General features: G+C 39.3%; 6 protein-coding genes across 8 annotated transcripts in view; 4 read left to right on the top strand and 2 right to left on the bottom strand.

Moving 5' to 3' along the window:
- Nucleotides 1–3,694, top strand: part of LOC104811520 (acid beta-fructofuranosidase-like) — a 4,372-nt gene extending 678 nt beyond the window's left edge. Inside the window, exons 2-8 of the mRNA XM_010538234.2 lie at nucleotides 468–476; nucleotides 1,383–1,892; nucleotides 2,002–2,348; nucleotides 2,462–2,623; nucleotides 2,715–2,941; nucleotides 3,034–3,121; nucleotides 3,366–3,694. Coding sequence (XP_010536536.1) covers nucleotides 468–476; nucleotides 1,383–1,892; nucleotides 2,002–2,348; nucleotides 2,462–2,623; nucleotides 2,715–2,941; nucleotides 3,034–3,121; nucleotides 3,366–3,575 — 1,553 coding nt within the window. The 3' untranslated portion in view covers nucleotides 3,576–3,694. The remainder of the gene's footprint in view (nucleotides 1–467; nucleotides 477–1,382; nucleotides 1,893–2,001; nucleotides 2,349–2,461; nucleotides 2,624–2,714; nucleotides 2,942–3,033; nucleotides 3,122–3,365) is intronic.
- A 2,137-nt stretch (nucleotides 3,695–5,831) lies between these two features.
- On the top strand, nucleotides 5,832–9,187 carry LOC104811519 (monocopper oxidase-like protein SKS1). The gene is made up of 9 exons (XM_010538233.1): nucleotides 5,832–6,136; nucleotides 6,554–6,663; nucleotides 6,795–7,065; nucleotides 7,157–7,292; nucleotides 7,506–7,872; nucleotides 8,006–8,371; nucleotides 8,472–8,550; nucleotides 8,640–8,839; nucleotides 8,935–9,187. The coding sequence occupies exons 1-9, from the start codon at nucleotides 5,987–5,989 to the stop codon at nucleotides 9,035–9,037; spliced, it is 1,782 nt and encodes a 593-aa protein (XP_010536535.1). The 5' UTR covers nucleotides 5,832–5,986; the 3' UTR covers nucleotides 9,038–9,187.
- An 854-nt stretch (nucleotides 9,188–10,041) lies between these two features.
- Nucleotides 10,042–11,767, top strand: LOC104811518. Its single transcript, XM_010538232.2, has 6 exons — nucleotides 10,042–10,165; nucleotides 10,236–10,291; nucleotides 10,741–10,864; nucleotides 10,983–11,089; nucleotides 11,358–11,421; nucleotides 11,564–11,767. Exons 1-6 carry the CDS (start codon nucleotides 10,087–10,089, stop codon nucleotides 11,641–11,643), a joined length of 510 nt encoding a protein of 169 aa, XP_010536534.1. The 5' UTR covers nucleotides 10,042–10,086; the 3' UTR covers nucleotides 11,644–11,767.
- Nucleotides 11,768–11,886: 119 nt separating this feature from the next.
- On the bottom strand, nucleotides 11,887–14,334 carry LOC104811517 (pentatricopeptide repeat-containing protein At4g25270, chloroplastic). The gene has a single exon (XM_010538231.2). The coding sequence runs from the start codon at nucleotides 14,014–14,016 to the stop codon at nucleotides 12,430–12,432; it is 1,587 nt and encodes a 528-aa protein (XP_010536533.1). The 5' UTR covers nucleotides 14,017–14,334; the 3' UTR covers nucleotides 11,887–12,429.
- A 340-nt stretch (nucleotides 14,335–14,674) lies between these two features.
- On the top strand, nucleotides 14,675–19,365 carry LOC104811515 (probable mitochondrial intermediate peptidase, mitochondrial). 2 transcript variants are annotated; one of them, XM_010538226.2, is made up of 17 exons: nucleotides 14,675–14,874; nucleotides 15,311–15,392; nucleotides 15,498–15,550; nucleotides 15,641–15,695; nucleotides 16,118–16,256; nucleotides 16,340–16,394; nucleotides 16,500–16,722; nucleotides 16,819–16,914; nucleotides 16,996–17,115; nucleotides 17,212–17,337; nucleotides 17,435–17,590; nucleotides 17,705–17,821; nucleotides 17,909–18,034; nucleotides 18,133–18,200; nucleotides 18,274–18,409; nucleotides 18,490–18,661; nucleotides 18,751–19,365. In XM_010538226.2, exons 1-17 carry the CDS (start codon nucleotides 14,711–14,713, stop codon nucleotides 18,987–18,989), a joined length of 2,127 nt encoding a protein of 708 aa, XP_010536528.1. In that variant the 5' UTR covers nucleotides 14,675–14,710; the 3' UTR covers nucleotides 18,990–19,365. The 2 variants fall into 2 exon arrangements, with proteins under 2 accessions (XP_010536528.1, XP_010536529.1); XM_010538227.1 differs by lacking the exon at nucleotides 14,675–14,874 and having other exon boundaries at nucleotides 15,316–15,392; nucleotides 15,533–15,550.
- Nucleotides 19,366–19,511: 146 nt separating this feature from the next.
- On the bottom strand, nucleotides 19,512–21,774 carry LOC104811516. 2 transcript variants are annotated; one of them, XM_010538230.1, is made up of 3 exons: nucleotides 21,685–21,774; nucleotides 20,270–21,557; nucleotides 19,512–20,125 (listed from the first exon to the last, which is right to left on the bottom strand). In XM_010538230.1, the coding sequence occupies exon 2, from the start codon at nucleotides 21,539–21,541 to the stop codon at nucleotides 20,576–20,578; it is 966 nt and encodes a 321-aa protein (XP_010536532.1). In that variant the 5' UTR covers nucleotides 21,542–21,557; nucleotides 21,685–21,774; the 3' UTR covers nucleotides 19,512–20,125; nucleotides 20,270–20,575. The 2 variants fall into 2 exon arrangements, with proteins under 2 accessions (XP_010536532.1, XP_010536530.1); XM_010538228.2 differs by having other exon boundaries at nucleotides 20,270–21,774.
- Between the last annotated feature and the right edge of the window lie 103 nt (nucleotides 21,775–21,877).

Raw genomic sequence — 21,877 nt, 5'->3', positions numbered from 1 at the left:
TCCCTACACCTTAATTTCATGATTCGCGTTTGGAAAAAAAAAATGTTACGTGATGATTCATTATTATTATTATTATTATTATTATGGGTGTTTATTTAGTTTTCCAATTTTGTGGGCAGCCAAAATCAGGCACTGTAATTAAGGGCACGGAAATCACGTGATTTGATCTTACTTAACCTCGTTTAATTTTACATAAACATAATTACTTATTTTTTAAATAAACGAGAGGTGGGGTCACTGGTAGGTGGGAGTTCGACCGTCCCGTGACAAATCAATAAAAAGATACTCAATAATCAATTAATTTAATAACTACCAAAGTTAATATATTCCTCCGATTCGGTTGGTTAGGAAATTACTTTTTAAAATTTCATAATCACGATTTTTGATTTTTTTTTTAAATTTTGGACATAATTTCACGTGGGGGTACACTTTTCGGCTATGGAATCTTGATGGTTCTTCTACTTCAGATCCTGATGGTAAGTTCCTGAATCTTTTTATAATTTAATTAATTATTTTTTAATTTTTCTGTTGATCCACTTTTCAGAGTTCTCATGTCTATAATATATTTTTTTTCTATCCGCTGATAAATTCTATTATAGTAGATTTAGTCCTATTTTTATAAACATATATGTAACAAGAAATACAGAAATGGAAAAAAAATGATGAATAGTTTATATTGTAGTTCATATCACAAATTCCGAATTTTGAAAAAAAAAAAAAGAGTAATAAGAGGATTGGTATTTTAGGCTGAAAAGGAAAGCTTTCAACAATAGAAAAAAAACATAGTGACTTTAGATTATAAAAAAAAAATACTAAACATGAAAACATTACATACCATTTATAAGTATAGTAAAACAAAATATATCTATTTTTAGACCATTTTTTTTCCACTGATTTATATATTATTATTGAGTTAAAAATAAAAACACGTGGTGGGTTTGGTTTGATGAATTATTAAAGGGCTTTGAAAATCAGTTGCCGACCAATCACATCCCCCTCATGTTGTCGCCTAGCCCATATTTACCTGTGGTTGTGGTTCCTCTGTCAAATTAAATATGCATACCATTATACATATTTATTATTATAAAAATAAAATATAACATACATATATATTTATATTAAGATCTTAATAAGGTGTTTTGTTTTTGAAAAAAAGATGTTAATGATTCGTTTCATATAACATAAAAGGAATGGACTCATCATTAAAACAAACCTGAAGCATGGCCCATTTAGATATCCATATTAAGAGAAAACAAAGACATAGCTATCGTCACGATGACGTGTCTTCAACTAATTAAGCCCATAGGACCCACTTGTATGGTACATATGGGCCTGGCCCAACTTTAAATAGTATTAGCAGGGAATAAATCGTGTGTGTGCAGGTCCATTGTACTACAAAGGATGGTACCACCTCTTCTACCAGTACAATCCCGAATCAGCGGTTTGGGGCAATATCTCGTGGGGCCATGCTGTATCAACGGACATGATTCACTGGATGTATCTCCCGTTCGCTATGGTCCCCGACCAATGGTACGACGTTAACGGTGTCTGGACCGGATCCGCCACCATCCTACCGAACGGTATGATCATGATGCTTTACACCGGTTCTACAGTTGGTTCGGTACAAGTTCAGAATCTTGCGTATCCGGTTAATCTCTCGGATCCGTTGTTATTGGATTGGGCTAAGTATCCGGGTAACCCGGTTATGGTCCCGCCACCCGGTATTGGGACTAAAGATTTTCGTGACCCAACTACGGCTTGGTTGGGGCCCAATGGGAAATGGAGGGTTGCAATTGGTTCGAAGGTTGGTAAAACAGGTTTGACTATGGTTTACGAAACCACAAATTTCATATCGTATGAACTCGTGGATGAGGTTCTACACGCGGTTCCCGGTATGTACGCTGTTAATTTCGATTGATTCAGATATATATGAATTTGAAAAACTGAATTTAGGGTAATCAAATTGGTTTTTTGTGTTTCGGTTTTCTGTTTCCGGTTAAGGCACGGGTATGTGGGAATGCGTGGATTTCTTCCCGGTTTCGGTTAACCAGTCGGTCGGTTTAGACACATCGGCAAATGGGTTTGGAGTAAAACACGTGTTGAAAGCTAGTTTGGATGATACGAAGCAAGACGTGTATGCATTAGGGACGTATGACCCGGTTAAGGGAATTTGGATACCCGATGACCCGGAAAAAGACGTGGGTATTGGGTTACTTGTGGATTACGGTAGGTATTATGCCTCCAAGACGTTCTATGATCCGAACAAGAAGAGACGAATACTATGGGGTTGGATCAATGAAACAGATACCGAAGCCGATGATCTACGAAAGGGATGGGCATCTCTTCAAGTAAATATGCTTAATTCTCATCAGTTTTTTTTTTTATCTTTATATAAGTTATATTGGTTAGTTTTTATTCAGAAATTCGATTTTTTTTTTGGCTAATCGAAATAAATATGTAGACGATTCCGAGAACGGTGTTGTATGATCCGAAAACGGGAAGCAATATGTTACAGTGGCCGGTTGAGGAGGTAGAGACATTGCGGCTGAACGGTACCGAGTTCGACGGAGTAGTGGTTGAGCCCGGTTCGACCGTACCGGTTAACATTGGACCGGCAACTCAGGTTTGAATTATATAATTGAGTGTTCGATAGTTTTGATTCACAATTATTTCTATCAAACATCATCTGATTTTGAATTCAAATTTCGATACAGTTGGATATTATCGCCGAATTCGAGACAGAACCGGTTGGTTCAACTGTGGAGAATGAGTTAACCGCAGATGCCGGTTGCCACGGTGGAGCCGCGGACCGGAGCAGCTATGGACCGTTTGGGCTGTTGGTTTTGGCCGATGACAAGTTATCCGAGCTAACCCCCGTATTTTTCCGACCCACTTCGGCTAATGGTCGGTCCAAAACATATTTTTGCAACGACGGAACAAGGTTTGTATATGTATATATATTATTCATATAAACTAAAAAATGAATTAGGAATATATTAAATTAAAATTTTGTATATCTAATGATCAATGCAGATCGTCGAAGGCTCCTGACGTGTTCAAACAAGTCTACGGGAGCACAGTTCCCGTGCTTGTAGGAGAGAAATATTCCATGCGAGTGTTGGTAAGTTTCGAAAAATAAACAATATATAATTATATACAAATCCCATACATACATACATACATACATACATACATACATACATACATACATACATACATACATACATACATACATACATACATACATACATACATACATACATAATGTCATACATACATACATACATACATACATACATACATACATACATACATACATACATACATACATACATAATGTGTTGGTGTGAAATTAATTACGACAGGTGGATCATTCGATCGTGGAAAGTTTCGGACAAGGCGGTAGGATTGCGATAACGTCTCGGATTTATCCGACAGAAGCAATTTATGGGAACGCACGTTTGTTCTTGTTCAACAACGCTACTGATATTAGGGTTAAGGTCAAACTTGGGATTTGGCAGCTCAATTCTGCATTTATTCATCCTTTTTCTTTTGATAATATCCAGAGCGTTTAACATATATATATTTATGAGAGTAAAAAATATTGAATTAACAATAGCCGTGATTATCGTAATGTATTTATCCATCCTTTGTTATAGTTATTATAATGTCTTTTTGTTGTTGTTGTGATATATAATATTAAGTGTTTGTATATTGTCCTTTTATTACATTGGTTTAATTTCCTTTTTCCGGAATGTTAAAAAAGATTTTAAATGAAATCATGACGAACTTTCTAAAAAATGATGGTTTTGGATGCAGATTTCAATCTTAATATTTAGAAATTGCGTAGAGCGAAAATAAATATTAAAATATAGTTCTGAATTTATTTAAATTTGTATGGAATTTATTAAAAAAATATTCATATCCATGTAGAGCATCCATTATGCCCAATAACATTCATATAAATCTAGTAAAAGAAGAGAGGAAATAAACGATTTCATATACACATAACATATTAGAATTATATGTGTAATTTGAGGTATATATTATCCGCTTTTGATGGAAAGAAAAATAGCAAAATTATTAAGCAAAATATTTTTAAATAAATATTATAAAAATATTTGTTTACTAAAATACGGAAGTGTAGTTTTTGGAAGATTTAGATGTTCAAAATCTTTATGTCCAAATTTAAATAAATAAATAAATTATATTTATTCGATTGTACGGATCTGACCAGCTACACTGTACCCGTACGTACCTTAGTACCTAACCAGAAAATTCTTTTATTTTTAGTTAATTATTTTATTTATTTAATCCATTGGATTTGGCAACTGGCTATTGTCGGTAATTTTTGCTGGATACCTTTTTTTGAAAGGTTAATTACTTTATTTTGTTCAATCATACAAAAGGAAGAAGCGTACAATTCTATAACTCAACAAATCCATATTTGTTGAATATTATATTTTTTTTTCATAATTTAATAAAGAGTTTTACTTAAAAAAAATGAGATACAATATGAGATTATCAACCAGAATTTCCTCAAGATAGATTTAAAAAAAAAATACGTAGTTACATACAAACACCAAAAAAATATAAGTTATACGATTACTTCTCATATGTCTAGGTGTATATATGAATCATATGCGATTATTTCTTCAATATTTTTATTAGATAAAATTTTGTTATGGTAAGTTGTTTTGATTACCATACATGTAATGTATATATGAATCATATTGTTATTCCTATTAATCTAAACCATTCTTTTGTATAATCACATGGATAAAAAAAAAAGTAGATTCAAATCATACAAAAGCTGCCAAAAGAAATATCCATGCAATACTATATTCATCAAATCCATATGAACAGAATATTATTAATTTTTAATTATTTAATTTTAAAGTTTTTATTTTGAATATAAGGTACAAATGTGAGGCTCTCTACCAACATTTCCTGAACATAAATTTTTTTTTAAAAATGAGTTACATATAAACACCAAAATACATAGCATATACTTCTCCTATATCTAGGTATATTTGAATAATGACATACCAATATATGATTTTCTTCATTATTTTTGCTATAGAAAATATTGTTATGGTAAATTGTTTTGATTACCATACAGATAAGTAGGATGAATCTCTTTTCTTTTATTTTTTACAGACTAGATTTATAAACCATTCTTCTATAAACTATATGGATACAAAAATAGATTCAAGAGATTGATTATATATGTTTTAAATTGAAAAAAAAATGTTAGATTTTGTTATATATATTTCACCATTGAAATTTAATAGAAATTAATTTATATATCTATTTAGATTTTTTTTGTCTATGCTAAGCTGGATATATTGAAATTCATTTGCAATAATCAATTTTTTTATGTGCTTTGTTATATATTAGGGAGGTATTTAGAAGATTCTAATAATTACTCTTTGCTTATATTTTAACAGCCTATTTTTTTTGGGCAATTAAACAAATAAATCCAAATTTAACAACCATACAAAAAAAACACACATTCACCTACCATTTAAATAAACGCGTTGAATCATAAGCTTCCTCAAACTGATAAAGATTTGCAATCTCTTAATAATGCCAAGTAATCTTGTAAATATGTATACTAAAATCAATTGAAATCCTTAATATCAAGAAACAATTTAATGCTATATATGTACACAAAATCTCCATTTGGTAAACCCAAGAAATCAATCAATGGGGATTCTATGGAAACCGGTTTAGTCGGTAGCCGGTCAGTGAGGCGCATTTCGCTATCATTATTATTATATATATCCTTTGGGGGCGAATATGAAAATCCTTGTTTTCTGTCATTTTCTTCTCTCCTTTGTAAGAACCTTCTGAAATCCACAGTTACACTTCTCTCTCTCTCTCTCTCTCTCTCTCTCTCTCTCTCTCTCTCGTTCCTTCGATTATCATAATGCCGATTCCGTAGTCAAGGATCAGGAAGAAAACCTTGGAAGAACTAGGAAAAATGGCGGCTCTGTTTTGGCGGTGTTTTCTGTTTGTTTACGTCCTCTGCTTTGCTCTTTTCTCCGGCGACTCTCTCGCTGCGGATGCCTCCGTCTTCTACGATTTCAAAGTTTCTTACATCACCGCTTCTCCTCTCGGCGTTCCTCAACAGGTTTATTCTGCGTTTTTTTTTCTCGCTCCATCGCTTTTCGTCTTATTTGCGGAAACTGCTTGTGTTCAATGTCTCTGATGCAACTTCTCATGGCGATTTAGGGTTCTGGATCTTCCAGACAATACTTTTTATGGCGGTTATCTGTAGTTTCAGGGTGATTATTAGTGATGAGTTGCGATTTTTACGGACTTTTGTGGACTCAGGTTGACGAAATACAGATCGAAGTTGAATAAAAAACCCATGCCATAAACTCTCTGATCGTGGTCTTACTATCTCATACTGTCTGCGATCTGTGATTCCTGTTTTTATTTTGCGAATGGTGACTGATATTTTCGTTTTTTCTCTGATGATACACTGGTTATGGGTTGCTATATGATGCACAACTCAGGAATTCATCTGATTGAATATGTCTTTCAGGTTATAGCGATCAATAAGCAGTTTCCAGGTCCATTGCTCAATGCTACTACCAACAACCATGTTGTTGTTAACGTGCAGAACGAATTGGATGAGCCTCTCCTCCTGACTTGGTGAGTCCTTGCCCAAGATTGAACTTTGGGTTTCATCATAAAATTTTCTTGGGTTTGTTTCTATCTCGTTCTTGATGCATTTTTCTGGGTTTTGGCCTTTCCTGAGATCATGTTTTGGGCATGTCTGATAGGTCTGGAATCCAAATGCGACGTAACTCATGGCAGGACGGTGTTCTTGGTACTACCTGTCCGATTCCTCCGAAATGGAACTTCACTTATCAATTTCAAGTCAAAGATCAGATTGGAAGCTATTTCTACTTCCCCTCACTCAACTTCCAGAGAGCCTCTGGTGGGTTTGGTCCAATCATCATTAACAACAGGGAAGTTATTCCTATCCCGTTCCCGCAGCCAGATGGCGAAATTACCTTTATTATCGGTGATTGGTACACCAAGAACCATACTGTATGTAATCATCGCCAGAGGCTTCTGATATTTTGTTGACATTTGGTGAAAGCAGCAGATTTTTATGTGTAGGAACCCTATTACTTTTCAGGCACTAAGGGAAATACTTGACTCTGGGAGAGAACTGGGGATGCCGGATGGAGTTCTCATTAATGGGAAGGGTCCTTTCAAGTACAACAGCAGTGTACCTGATGGAATTGAATATGAAACAGTTCATGTCGATCCAGGTAATATATTCGGGATCTTGTTGTGGGCTATAGCTGTGTTGTTCTAGGCTTGCCAATGTCCTTTTTTCCATATAATTAAACATTTTGACATGATGATGCTTTGAGGTTGGACCCTTTTTTTTTTATGATAACATAACTATAAAAAAGATCTCTTCAGAATCTTTCCATTGTTGATTTCTCATCATCTTTGCACATGTTGCATACATTTTGCAGGAAAAACATACAGAATCCGTGTTCACAACGTTGGTATATCGACAAGCTTGAACTTTCGGATTCAGAACCATAAACTGCTTTTGGTGGAAACCGAGGGCCGCTATACCTCACAGGCAAACTTTACAGACTTTGATATTCATGTTGGACAGTCCTATTCTTTCTTGGTCACCATGGACCAGAATGCCACAAGTGATTACTACATTGTGGCAAGCGCTAGGTTTGTGAATGAAACCGTGTGGCAAAGAGTTACGGGTGTGGCCATTCTCCATTACTCCAATTCCAAAGGATCTGCTTCCGGTCCTCTCCCGGCTCCAGCCACCGACGTTTCCAAACCGTGGTCAGTCATGAACCAACCGAGGGCAATCAGGTTTGTCTATGAAAGCTTGAGTTTTCTAGCTAGCCCTCACTGTTGCATTTAGATTGATGGGCAGTGAATATTTGAAGTGTGCATCTATAACGAGAACTGAGTCCTTTGGTTTTGCTTTGGTTCGTGTTTGTAGGCAAAATACATCTGCTAGTGGAGCTCGTCCAAATCCACAGGGTTCATTTCACTATGGGCAGATAAACATCACTCATACATACATATTGAGGAGTTTACCTCCAAAAAAAATCAATGGATCGTTACATGCTACTCTTAATGGAATTTCATTTGCAAACCCAAGCACCCCTGTGAGGCTTGCAGATTTTTACAAAGTGAAAGGAGCTTACAAGCTGGACTTTCCCGACAAGCCTCTTGATCGACCACCACGTCTCGCCAATTCCATAATCAATGCAACGTACAAGGGCTTCATAGAGGTTGTTTTTCAGAACAATGACACCAAGGTCCAGAGTTTCCATGTCAATGGTTACTCATTTTTCGTCGTTGGGTAAGAATTCTCTGGTCAGTTTATTCAATTATCTATCTATTTCACTCCCATCTCTTCACCCCGATCCACTCTAATGCTGTTTTATTTACACTGTTTGCAGAATGGACTTTGGTAATTGGACGCAAGAGAGAAGAGGTTCTTACAACAACTGGGATGCCATTTCGCGGAGCACTGTTGAGGTTTGTACATGAACCGGTTGGAAAGATCGGTGCTTTTTTACTTTGATGGGCAGGTTTTCTCATAGGTTTTTACATTTGGCATTGATCAGGTTTACCCGGGAGCATGGACCGCTGTCCTAATCTCCCTTGATAACGTTGGAGTCTGGAACATCCGAGTGGAGAATATGGACAGATGGTATCTTGGCCAAGAAACATACATGCGAATAACAAATCCCGAGGAAAATGGCAAGACAGAGATGGATCCTCCAGACAACGTGCTCTACTGCGGCGCCCTCAAGAGCATGCAGAAGTATGCATCAGAAGCCTTTTGCTCTCTGTCTCTTCCTTCGTTGTCTGCTTGCTTTAGCCAATGAGGAAATCCTAACAATGGTGAAATTCTTGCAGGGAACAGCATCACTCTGCTGCGACATCGATACTAAAAGGACACCTGAAGCTTTTCTACAGCATGTTAATGGTGATGCTCGTCTCAGTTTTCTTTGTTTGCTAAAAATAAAAAAAGATATAGTAAAAAAACTAAAATGCTGTAAATGGAGAATACAGAGTTTTGTCGTTCATTTCATTGGTTTTTTTGTGTGCTCACATGTCATTGTTATGTCCTGTTCGTTTGGTGTTGTTCATGTTCTTCGTAGGTTTTCTTCTTCTCTTTTGGGTAAAAACTTTCATACCTTTGGGTTATAATTCAAAATCCCAGCTGTGATCAAAATCTTGTTTTTAGCTCTGTTACCTTATCTTTTATGTTTCCCCCAATATCGAATCTTTTAATATAAACAACTTCTCTAGTGTCATATCATATCACAGAGTAAACGAGTGTGTGTGTGTGTATATGTTGATAAATTACAAACCACGCATAGATGTCTTTTGTTCATAACCGTGAAGTGAAGGGGACGTCGGATCTTGGAAGCCACGCGCCTCCAGCACCGAACCTCCTTGACCGTACAGATGTATAGGGCTTGGTCGGAAGCCGACTGGAGAGCCACGAACCGGTCCCTTGTCGGAACCGGCCGTGCTCCTGAAGGTTATGCCCTTGGCTTTGAAGTGGAGGCCTTTCTCTATGCCTAAGAAGTGAGAGTAATGAGCTGGAGGACACAATGTGGTTTTTCCTTTGAAAAGATTCGCGAAAGTGAAAACTTGACGTAAATTTCAAATACTCGTGAGAATAGTACAATGCAATATAACTTATATATATAATTATATATGTATAAATATTTTCCGGATATACCCCTCTCTTCACGTTTATCTTGAATCTGGCTGACGTCATCTTACCCGTACGGAAACGCCCCAATCCGTCTTTCGGGCCACCGCGAGATTGGCTCCGGCCGACCGCGATTTCGTACTGGACTACTCTCTTTTTCCCGATAAGCCCAAAAATTGGCCCATATACGCAAAATTCGGGTCATACCCTAAAATTCGGCCAATGGGCCACAAATTAGGCCCAAGTCTCAAGTTCGATGGTCTGGAAATGTTGGATTTAATCTCTCCGATTGTCGCCGCGTCGAGTCAAAGGCTAGGTTCGTCGGAAAAAAGAAGACGGAGAAGATGCAGCAGAGGACGCCGGCGGGCAGGCCTTCCGGCACTGACGGCTCTGATTTCTCTTACCGAATGGTCGTTGATTCTCGTGAGTTTCGAAATTCTCCTCCTTCTCCGATTCATTTCTCTCGTTGATTTGTGCTGCTCATTTCTCTTAGGTTACACGAAGGTGGCGAAAGGGAAGTCTCATCTTCGAGCTCTGATCCTCGTTCAGGTACAAATCGAATTGGATTTGTGAGGAAGAGAATCCGTTTGGATTTGGATTGTTCGTTTCGTTTCTCCTCTGTTTGTGCTTTGTTGTGGATTAAATGAGATGTACCTTGAATCTGAATTCGATTATGTGATGCCTTGCGAAGCTCTACGATTTCTTGATATCTTGTTATTTCCGCGACGAATGGAGTAACTTCGTTTCAAGATTTGGTTTGGAGTGGCGAATTATGAAACACTATTGCGCTGATATTCTTTTGCATTCGATCTCTAGCAATTCAATGTATTATATAGAAGCATGCAATGCATGGATCGTATGTCCTAGCTGATAAAATGAATTCAAGTTTAAATCATTCCACTTAGTGAAGTTTGAGTCTGTGTGATTCTCGTTCATTCGAGCATTTGTTCTGGCTATAGATTCGTTCCGGTTGCAAAGCCTTTGATTTCTTTCTGCAGGCCGTGTTTTATTTGGTTGGACTGTCGCTTGCATTTCTAACTACTAAAGCGGAGGAGGAGAGGAATATTCTTGCAGTTTCAGCTGCTGGTATCGGTCTAGTGTCTTCCTTGATAGGAGAATTAGGTTAGTCGTCGGATCTATATATGTTTTCAGCCACTTTTTCCCTCCATGATAATCAATCTTTTTTCCTTTCATTCGGGTTGCCATCTTTACTTAGTTTTTTTTTTGTTTTCTGTGCAAGGTCGTAGACGCAGCCGAGCGATATTTTTGAGGGTCTACATGGCTGCATCTTCGGTTGCTGTTGTTCTCTCGGTGTTTTGTGCTGTTAAGAACAGGCTAACGATGGAGGTAAATCAGTTGAATCGCGACGGACTTGACTTTGTTGCTCTATTAACGACACACCCTTCTTTGCAGGTTGATTGTCTTGTAGTGTTATACAGTTCTAGCTTTCAGGCGTTTAAGATCTTAAAAACATGAGAAAAAACCCACAATGGTCGGGGTTTAAGAAATAAATTAAATCAACTGAAAATTGCGTGTTGAGATTCTGAGAAACAGTTAATTACTCTCTGAAAACTGGATAGTGTTCTCCTGACTCTTCTCTTGATGTATGCTACAGGAACGAGAAAACTCAGAAACAACGGGGAAATTCGAGCTTATAGAGTTTGCTTGTGCTCAACTAGGTAACATCACAATGTTCTTTTATTTTTTTGGTAAAAACAGCACAATGTTCTTGATGTGTGCAACCTATAAACCGGGATGCAGTTTCTGTTATACATTGACTATTATTTACCTTCAATAACAAATATGTTTGGTATCCTGCAGGAGCGTTGGTGCAGATATTCGCGATCATTACAACAAGTTCTCTTGTGAGTAATATGTCTCCCCCTAAGAAAACTCTGTGATAGAATTTTTCTTGTCTTGAAACCGGTGATCGAGTTCTATGTTAATCTCATGTCTGAAGATGAAGAACTTGAACTCAACAGCTTATCTAAAGTTGAATGTTTAAGATGTTCTTGTTGTCCAACATTATTTTTACCTGCCATTTTTAGTTTTTCCATGGGACTAATACAATAGTAAATTAATTGCGTTTCTTCTCCGAGTGAAAAAGGAAGAATAATAATAGATGATACAATATGAAACAGAATCTCCCATGCTGAAGAGAAATTGCTTTAGGATGGACTGATTATTCATGTTTGATAATGATTTCTTCTTCTTTAATAAAAGTTAAATACAGTGAAACATCTGTGATTCAGCATCCTTCTATGACAATATCAGCCGATGCTTTCATCTCCTCTCCACGGTCTAAGACAGATTAGTGGGCTGTCTCTTGGTGATTCCCTTGTAGTCAATCATTTGGGAAATATAAGTTTTGGTTGATCTTTCTCGGCCGAGGCTCACTGCCAATGCAGTCTCGGCAAGTTGGCATGAACGCTTCTCGATCACGTTTAGGTACGACAAAAGAGACTGGAAGCAGAAATCAGGTCAGGGCGTGATGATGCCTCACAATCAGAAAAATGTATGTCTACTTTTGCAATTTTGGGTCGGACACAAGAACTGGCTTCGAGTTTAACGGATGTTATGACATGCTTTCTGATCTTCGTGTTCCCCGACTTGCAGGAACTGAAGCCCGAGTTAAGATATTTTCAGACAAGACCCGGACTGACAATGGAGGAGGTTTATGTCTGTCTCTACAACCCTCTATCCACCATCATCTTCCGTACTCTCTCAACGTCCTCTGCCCTCTTTTCCTTGCCATAAATTTTCATCATCAGCTCAAAGTTGTGCTCGTTATCGGGTTCCAACTCGAAAAGACGTTTCCCAGCAATCTCTCCGATATCCGAATCGCCATGAATGTAACACGCATACAACAGAGCTCCCCATACGGTTGGTCCAGCTTCGAACCCCATCTCGTGAACTATCATCGAGTATGCCTTCTTCACCATCCCTGCCCGACCATACAGGTTCACCATACACGCATAGTGCTCCATTCTCGGGTTTATCCCGTATTTCCGTGTCATCAACGAGAATAACCTCTCGCCTTCTTCAACCCGTCCTGTATTAGCACAGAGGGAAAGAACTGATACAAATGTGATACCGTCAGGTCTTGCATTCGAACTCTGCATCTGCTCGAAATACATCAAACCTCTACCATCTTTCGAATGAGCAGAGATGATAGAGTTCCAAGACACGGTATCTTTCTCGAGCATGTGATCGAACACCCTACGAGCTCGAACAAGTTGTCCTGTTTTCGAATAGAGAACAATCAAAGCATTGGCAACAGACAACTCCTGCTCCACTCCTCGCCTTATCGCCCATCCATGGAGTTGGCATCCATGCTCAAATGAGGAAACACCGGCTAAAATGCTGGAAATCGATATGGCATCAGGCTCGAAGCGATCCATAACCATGAGACGAAAGATCTCTACCGCCTCGTGTAACAATCCATGGCGGATGTAACCATTCAACATGGAATTCCATGAAACCGAGTCCTTGAGACAAATCTTGTCGAAAACCCTCCTGGCCTTGACAATGTCACCACATTTTGCGTACATATTCACAAGGGCATTGAGCACAAACCCGTCATATCCAAAGCCTTCCTTAACCAAATCGCGGTGAACTGCCTCGCCAATCCGGATCCAACCGATTCTTCCGCAAGCCTTCAAGACACGAGGGAAAGTGAACTGGTCTGGTTTCACACCTTCTTCGACCATTTGGAAGTACATAGCCATGGCATCCTCGTACTGACCCGATTCGGTGTAGCCTGAGATAAGCGAGTTCCAGGCAAAAGCCGATGCCTTTCTCTTAGACATTTGATCGAACACTTCATGGGCAATCTCCGTTAACCCACAGGAAGCGTACAACCTGACAAGCTTCGATGAAATCCCCAAGTTTTTGCGCGATAGGTTGTCGGGTATAAGGCGATGAACTCTAATGCCATGATCGATGGCTCGCAAGGTGCAGCAAGTCTCGAGAAGAGAGGCGAAGATCTCCGGGTCGCTGACCGAAATCCCTTTCCGGGCAGAGGTTTCGATGTCCGAGACGACAGCGTCGAGGGCTTCGAGTTTGGTCCGGTGGATGAGCGGTTGACGGATCAAGATTGGTGTTGGGGATGGTTTCTTGAAAGAGAGAGAAGCGGTTCCATTGTTGCCTTCTTGAATCTGCTTTTGCTTCAGCAGTTTCTGGTGGTGTCTGGGTTTCTTGCGTTTAGAAGAACAATATGTGGATAAGGAAGACAACGACGAACAAGAAAAGCTTGGGTTTTGTACGGTAGCCATCTATCTTCTTCCTTTCCTCTGCCTTTTTTTAGTTGGAAAAAAAAATGGAGGGAAGTATACTTTTATTGGAAATTATTGGAGAGATTGGCATTGGAACAACAACAACAACAAAAAAAGCCTAAAATTTCAATTGGTTCGTTAATGATGATTAAAGAAGGGCTTTGGAGTTCAAGTTCTGTACATGAACTGTGAGTTTACTTACTTGTTAAAGAAGGTAAGTGTTTCAAGAACAATGTTTTATGTCTGAAAATTTCCAGGAACTCTCCTGCAGATGTAAGTGGTTGATTCTAATGCCACTCTTGTGGATCTGTTTTCCTCCTCCAATGTCTTTTTTAGGCGTTTCTTGATCGTATTTAAGTTTTCATTGAAAATAACCATACCAAATTGGGATCAAAATATATCCACCGATCCATAGTCGAGATATTTGATGTCGTGAAAAAAAAGAACTTAAATCCCTAGATATCTTGTTGTTTATTCATATTTTTCGAAACATAAATACATATATATATATATATATATATATTAATTTATTTAGTCCAAAGAATTATATAATTTTCTTCGAATTGGAATTTTTTGGGCCCAACGTGCCGAAGCGAAAAAATTATTTGAGCCATACAGAAAATAAAGCCCATTGATCTAAATTCCGAATATACAAGAGCGCCTGCGCAGTCTCCCACCGAAGCAGCAGCAGAAAATGTGGAGACTGACGCGACGAATGCGGCCGCCTTTCAATTCCGGTCGCCGGATTATCCGCAACTTCCGGAGCCGCGCCGACGGAGATGCCACCGGACTCTATGGCTTTGATCATCTCAAGACGGCCAAAGGGTTTCAACGCTTCGTCGCCGATGCTATCGAAAGGTTGGATCTTTGCGTGTGTTTGTTCCCAGGGAAAGTGACGGAAAATTTCGGATGTGTAGAAAAGAAGATGTTGAGTATTGATTAGCTTTTGTGGCTGTCTTTTTTCGATTACTACTGTTCGTGTTTTGCAATGAAGTGGGTTCCCTTTGGCTAAATCGTTCCTGCTCCATGGATTTCTGGGTAGGATAAGGAAAATAGAGGAAATACGATTTGGATGGAGAGCTGTTGTATACTTGAGTTTGTTTCCTTCTGTTTTGATTGCTGAAAAATAGCAATGAATTTGTAGAAAAAACCCATCCCCAAGAGAATGCCATTGGGTTTGGGAACTCAAAATGCCACGAATAAGCTCTTATTTTGACATTAATAATCTTTGAAAAAACCCGAAATGTTGCTCTTTTTGGTTGCTGGTAAAATGTATTGGAAATGTTATTCATAGGTCGGGCGAGTTGGTGAGTTACATATCAAGAATGCCGTCATCTGCAGAAATCATACGGGCAATGGACGAGATTTCAGACACGGTATGACCTCACTGTTTCGACGGTGAAGCTTTCGTATTGGTTGGGTGTTCTTCGGTATTAGCTTTTCTAGTTCTTGTTATGAGTTCCATCTTCCTGACCCTTTAGGTTTGTTCTGTTGTTGACTCGGCTGAACTCTGCAGACAAACGCATCCAGACAGGTTTCTTTTTTCTTGGTCTAGTTCTGATTCTTGAATACATGTTTATTTATGTTTCTTCTACTTATTTCGGTTCTTCGCTTATTTCGTTAGGGAATATGTTGAGGAAGCTCACAAAGCAGCAGTAAGGATGAACGAATATCTGCATGTGAGGTGACCAAGGATTTGATCTTTGATTTTTCTTTTGCCCGTATAAGCATTTGAATCTTAAAACACCCTTAGACTGTAGTAAAGGCATAAGAGCTAGTGTCGAATCTATATTACAAATACCTAATCCTAGAATTCTTATTTTACTAGGGGCTCCTGAGAAAGAGGATATGAATAGGTAAACTTCACTTTGTCAAGATAATGTTATTAGGACCTCAGTGACTCAGTCTGAATATCTTTGTCCTGTCAACCTTATAAACTTGCGAAGTAAATCTTATGTCATGAAGTTAGGATCAATGCCCGAAATTGTGTTGTATGATCATTCTTGAATCCCAGGACCCGGTTTATCTGCTCCTGCTCAGGCTTCTGTAATTGCATGAACTGTTACAGCTAACTGGTCTGTTGTTTTTTTTTTACGTTCAGTATCTGAATACAAACCATTCTTTGTATCATGCGGTGAAAAAAGCAGAGCAAGATGCTAGCTTGCTTTCTACAGAAGCGTCTAGAACAGCTCACCACCTCCGGATGGACTTTGAACGTGGTGGAATCCATCTAAACCCCGGTTTGTGATTTTACCATGGTTGATCCTTAACTCTCAATGATGGTTACCTCTTCTGAATCTGAGCATCCTTCTTCTTTCTGCAGAGAAACTAGACAAAGTGAATCACTTAACCATAGACATTTTCCAGTTGTGCAGAGTGTAAGTATTAAAAGTACCGGTCTGAATTCTTTAAGTAATGAAGAGTTAGAGGGTTTTTTTCCAGCATTGTTTATGGTAACTTCTTTATAATGAATCTTTCTTCAGGTTCAGTGAAAATATTGCCGATGATCCTGGTCATGTTGATGTGTTCCCTTCATCACGTATCCCCAAACATCTGCATCATCTTCTTAGCCCGATACATCGATCTACTTCTGAGGGGCCAAGGGGGTCTTCAAGATTATTTCATAACAGAAAAGAGAAGGGATACCGTATAATGACTGATGCACGGACCGTTTCCTCTGTTTTGCAATGGACACCGGATGAAGAGGTACATATTTACTTTTTTAGGAACGTTTGAGATATGGCAAAGATGAATCCATATTCACTCTGCTGTTTTATCATGGTGATGCTTATCTCTTTGCAGATTAGGAAGATGGTGTATATTGAAGGGAACTCTGTTCCTCAGGCAAATCATGGAGTTCTTGAGAAACTCATTGCTGCACGCCACGAGCTTGCCCAGGTTAGCTCATTACCCTTTTCAATTTCAAATGGTTCCTACCGATTTCTTGTCATATGCTTTTTTTTTTGTTGCTGCATCCAGATAATGGGGTGTAAATCTTATGCTGAATTTATGGTAGAGCCAAATCTGGCGAAATCACCAAATGTTGTAACATCCTTCCTGCAAGAACTAAGCAAGACCGTCAAGCCAAAGGCAGATGAGGTATGAATACGATATGGGCATTTCCCGTTATTTCTGGAAGGCATGTTTATGGCTGATGACCGAAGTTAAGGCTCTTACCAGTTCCTGTCTCTGTAGGAATTCAGGGCCATCAGAGATTTTAAAAGACAGAAATGTGGTCAGGCAGTTGCAGAGTTAGAACCATGGGATGAGACTTACTACACAGCCATAATGAAGTCATCTGCTTATGATCTGGACAGTAATGTAAGTTTTGTTGCTGTTTGTGTTTTTCTGTCTCATCTCTATTTTCCTCTGCTAAAGACTCTGATTGCGAAATTCTTCTTGGAATTTTCGTTTGCAGGTTGTAGCATCATATTTTCCTCTGCCACTGTGTATCGAAGGCCTAAAAATTCTCGTTGAATCATTATTCGGTGCAACATTTTATACCGTTCCTCTGGCTCCGGGTGAATCGTGGCACCCAGACGTGCTTAAATTGTCTCTTCATCACCCTGACGAGGTACTTCTTTCTTGAATGTAACCAGCAGGTGAAACCTGATGAGTTTTTCTTACAGTTTCTGTTTTTTTTTTCCTGAAAAAAAAAAACATAAGTGTGTTGTTTTGTCTGTTACAGGGTGATCTTGGGTTTCTTTACCTTGACTTGTACTCGAGGAAGGGCAAGTATCCAGGATGTGCTTGCTTTGCCATCAAAGGAGGACGCAGAATCTCCGAGTCTGAATACCAACTTCCCGTATGCTAAATCACTTCCGCTTCTGCTCTCTTCCCATAATGTTTTCTTTCCATACCCGATACATGTTTGCCTGTTGTTCCATTGCAGATTTTGGCTCTTGTTTGCAACTTTTCCCGAACACGTGACACATCAACCGTGAAGCTTAACCATTCCGAGGTTGAAGTCCTGTTTCATGAGTTTGGACACGCACTTCACTCCCTGCTCTCACGAACGGTACTCTATACAATCGTCTTGTTTTGGAAAGTTTATCATAATCCACATCATTTACGCTCCCGATTTCCTGAACTGCTCTTGTTTATGGAAATTTGCAGGATTACCAACATTTCTCGGGTACCCGTGTAGTTCTTGACTTAGCAGAAATGCCTTCAAATCTACTCGAGTGAGTATCAAACCCTGATTCCCGATATTACCTGAGAATTTAGTTTCACTGTCACTCAATCTCGGAGTTTCAGATACTATGCATGGGACTATCGGCTCCTGAAGAGATTCGCTCGGCACTATTCAACTGGTGAGACAATTCCCAAGAAGTTGGTGGAATCATTACAAGGAGCGAAGAACATGTTCGCGGCAACTGATCTGCAACGTCAGGTTCGAACCATTCTTCGATTATACTTCGATTAAGGAGGGTGAGAGAGTGGCAGTAACATTCAGCTTTGATGTTTTGGTAGGTGTTTTACGCGTTGATCGACCAGATGATGTTCGGGGAACAACCCGAGATAGGAATAGGAAGAGACGTGAGTTCCCTCGTGTCCGGTCTGAAACAGCAGCATACGAGCTGGAAACATGTGGAGGGAACACATTGGCACATACGATTCTCTCACCTCCTCAACTACGGTGCAGGTATACACAAAATACGGTATAAATGGATGTATTCGTACGTACTTACATAGTATGAACCTGATGGTATATCTACACATCTGTATACACAGGCTACTATAGCTATTTGTACGCAAAGTGTTTTGCATCGACGGCATGGCGGAAAATATGCGAAGAGGATCCGCTCTCGCCGAGCACTGGAAGAGCTCTGAGAGAGAAGTTCTTCAGGCACGGAGGGGCCAAGGATCCGGGCGAGCTTCTCAAGGATCTATCTGGTCAAGACATCATCAGTTTCCGCGATGGAGGCATCGTTCCCGACACTGCTTGCCTGCTAGATGAGCTGAGACTATAGCGACAATGGACTTCGTCCGCATGTTGTCTGAACAGTAATGGCACGCGATTGATGATTTGTCTTTAGAGAAACGTAGAATCAACTGATTTCTAAATATCATTCCTATCTTAAGAGTCTTCAAACAACAAGTGGAAGAATTTGAAAGCTTATCGCATTCGTTGTGTCATCAGTCTTCATGGTTCGAGTTTCCATGCAGTGCTGAATTCGGACAGAAGATTTTCCAATTTGATGGGAACTAGTCAGCTATATGTGTTTTTGTTGTCTCTGTTTCGGACAGCCAGAAAGAGAGGGATAAGGAAGGATAAGAGTTGTGCTTTCAGTGATCTGTATACTGCCAAATAAATACCTGTATGTTTGATGGGGTTTGGCATTGTTATTCTTGTATCCCACAATATGCAATCAAGGCATAGAGATATCTCTTCATTCCAGATTTTTCAAAAATAAAATAAAAATAAAATAAAATTGCAGCCATATTCAGACCAGACAGACTGTGCTTCTAGAAGCTCTTAACCTGCACAATTTACACGCATTAACTTTGGTCCTTGTGGATGCCAACAGCACAAAAAGGCTGAAGCCTAGTCTGGGTGGTGAAGAAGATTCGGTTTTCTGATCCAATGGATATTGAATGTTGATGTTGCATCCCATCCCACAGTGGAGTGGTATTTTTCTTGGCTATGAATGTATGAGATTGAAATCCTGTAAATGGATAGCTGATTTGAAACAGGATGGCTCATGAATTGAGCAGAGATGTGTATTGAGAATCACCATCTTGTTTCCCCAATGCCACTCTCTTTCTCATCTCTGCAGCCAAAAAGCAAATCCCTTTTGCAGAGTAGAGGAAACACTACTTCCAACCTTCAAATCTCCTAGATTACTATGGATAGTTCCAACTGCTCTGGGCTCTGGCATCGGTATCGGCTTTTGTCTTGATTCCCGAAGATACAAGTTGTAATGAACAAACTCAAAGTTTTCCAGATGTTTTTGTTCACCATGGCTCTTACCTCCGGCGATCACCTTCTCTGCTACCATCCTCCTCAGCCTGAATCTTGATGCACCTTCACACGTTTGGCTCAGAATTTTAATGGCAACACTCTTTAACACCGGTAACTGATTCGCATACCGAGACCACCATTCAACTGCAAACACAATGGCAACCCTTTGTTCATGACTTCATTCATGTACTCAACAAACAAAAGTTTGCTCCTTTCGTCAAATATGATAGCTTAATACAACTATATGCTATATTACCATCAAATCAACGAGTAGGAAGACTTTTATACCTGGAGAAATTCTAGAGATGATTTCACGGTTGAGCTTCAGAAAGAAATCTTTACCGCATATATACGTATCAAGCTGCTTTCGAACTTCCAACTGTGCACTCCGCTCTTTTACCATAGGGATCAGAGACGAAATGAGACCAAAGGAAACTTCTCGATCAAAATGGAAGTCTGTTGAGTACAATGCAAACGGGTTCAAAAAGTATCCAGCCACATGAAGAGGGTTACGAAGATGAGCGTTCCAGATTTGATCTATTATATCCCACGCAGCTTTGAAACCGCTTGTCTCGTGATTAAGAGCCCTCTGGATTATCGCTTTGGTTTTAACCAATGTGATAAGTCCACCTTTTGGATTGTCAGTGTCAGTGACCAAGAGTAGAGCATGGACAAGAGGCATTGTACACGTGATATAACTGTCTCGGCATTGTTCCAAAAAGATGCGTCATCCACCACCAAACTGGCTGCTCTTATTCCCTCTCCTGTCGAAGCCCAGACCATGTTTTTCCACTCAGATGATGTGAACATGGAGGTCAAAGCATTCCTCGCCGTTAAAACCTTCTCTAAAATCAAATAAGGCGTAGCCGATTTATTCTTGAGCAAGACAGTGAGCTCTTTTGCATGACTATGATCACCAAAAAACTTCAAGACAGAAGGATCACTGTGGATGAATTCGGAGATGTTCTTGAACTTTTGAAGCGTGTCAATTACGAAATCCAACGCTCCAATCTTATCCAGCATAAGCTCGAAGCAACGAGATACACTAACAGACCAGAAAATCTCCTGTTGGTTCTCTTGAAACCACTTGCCTAATTCACCTACCCAACCGGATTCTGAACAACTGATGACTTGAACGACATTATGTGTTCCCCCAACTTTCGCAACAATTTCATCGATCATTAGAACCAAAGCATCTATATCGTCTTTTATACTAGAAACATCGTAGGATTTCAGATACACCGAACCCTCGGGGCAATCCGCGATAAAAGCAACAAGGTCACGACCATTAGCATCAACCCATGAATCCAATAGAATACTGCATCCGGTAACCGGCCATGAATCCTTTACCCTCTTCACATATTTCTCTGCTTCCTCCAAATCCTCTCGAAAGATGTACCAATTCATATCTTGAAAACTAGGGAGCTCACAACTTGAGTGATGAATACGCTTCTGACGTTTCTTCGGGAATAAGCCATGTTCATCTGAGTGTGAAACTCTCTTTTCATCATCTGCAATTTTCTCATTCTTAACACTTTGAACAACAGTGTGGTCACTCATGTTCACTGAGGCTCCGCTGCAGACAGAACATTACACAACAAGTGGCAAGGTTTTCTTCTTTTCCTCAACGATGCAGTGATGAATGAGATCACAGGAAAAAAAAATCAAGTCAAAACAGAGGGAAATCGGGAAGAGAAGAGTACCTGAATCGAGAACTTTGAAGCGGCGGAGATTAGGATTTGAATCCCAAATTCTTCAGAGTTTTCCTACCTATTGTTTCGGAGGTCCAGAGGTGAAGACTCGTTCAAGTCTGTGTTAGGTATTTTGTGTTGAATGAGGTACCTTTTTAAACAAAATAAAAACGACGCGTAGTTTGTCAAAAAACGGCACGCAACT

This window comes from Tarenaya hassleriana, unplaced genomic scaffold (assembly GCF_000463585.1).
Source record: "Tarenaya hassleriana unplaced genomic scaffold, ASM46358v1 Cleome2, whole genome shotgun sequence".
In the NCBI taxonomy this organism is placed as follows: domain Eukaryota; kingdom Viridiplantae; phylum Streptophyta; class Magnoliopsida; order Brassicales; family Cleomaceae; genus Tarenaya; species Tarenaya hassleriana.
Note: the sequence above shows the minus strand (reverse complement) of the source record. Positions and strands in the feature narration are given on the sequence as shown.

Coding starts and splice junctions, on each gene's coding strand:
- LOC104811519 (XM_010538233.1), top strand. CDS start 5,987: ATGGCGGCTCTGTTTTGGCGGTGTTTTCTGTTTGTTTACGTCCTCTGC. Junction 7,293..7,505: donor AACAGTTCATGTCGATCCAG/GTAATATATTCG, acceptor TACATTTTGCAG/GAAAAACATACAGAATCCGT. Junction 8,372..8,471: donor TACTCATTTTTCGTCGTTGG/GTAAGAATTCTC, acceptor CACTGTTTGCAG/AATGGACTTTGGTAATTGGA.
- LOC104811518 (XM_010538232.2), top strand. CDS start 10,087: ATGCAGCAGAGGACGCCGGCGGGCAGGCCTTCCGGCACTGACGGCTCT. Junction 10,292..10,740: donor GAGCTCTGATCCTCGTTCAG/GTACAAATCGAA, acceptor TTCTTTCTGCAG/GCCGTGTTTTATTTGGTTGG. Junction 11,090..11,357: donor AGAACAGGCTAACGATGGAG/GTAAATCAGTTG, acceptor TGTATGCTACAG/GAACGAGAAAACTCAGAAAC.
- LOC104811517 (XM_010538231.2), bottom strand. CDS start 14,016: ATGGCTACCGTACAAAACCCAAGCTTTTCTTGTTCGTCGTTGTCTTCC.
- LOC104811515 (XM_010538226.2), top strand. CDS start 14,711: ATGTGGAGACTGACGCGACGAATGCGGCCGCCTTTCAATTCCGGTCGC. Junction 17,338..17,434: donor CTTATGATCTGGACAGTAAT/GTAAGTTTTGTT, acceptor TTTCGTTTGCAG/GTTGTAGCATCATATTTTCC. Junction 18,410..18,489: donor CAACTGATCTGCAACGTCAG/GTTCGAACCATT, acceptor ATGTTTTGGTAG/GTGTTTTACGCGTTGATCGA.
- LOC104811516 (XM_010538228.2), bottom strand. CDS start 21,541: ATGAGTGACCACACTGTTGTTCAAAGTGTTAAGAATGAGAAAATTGCA.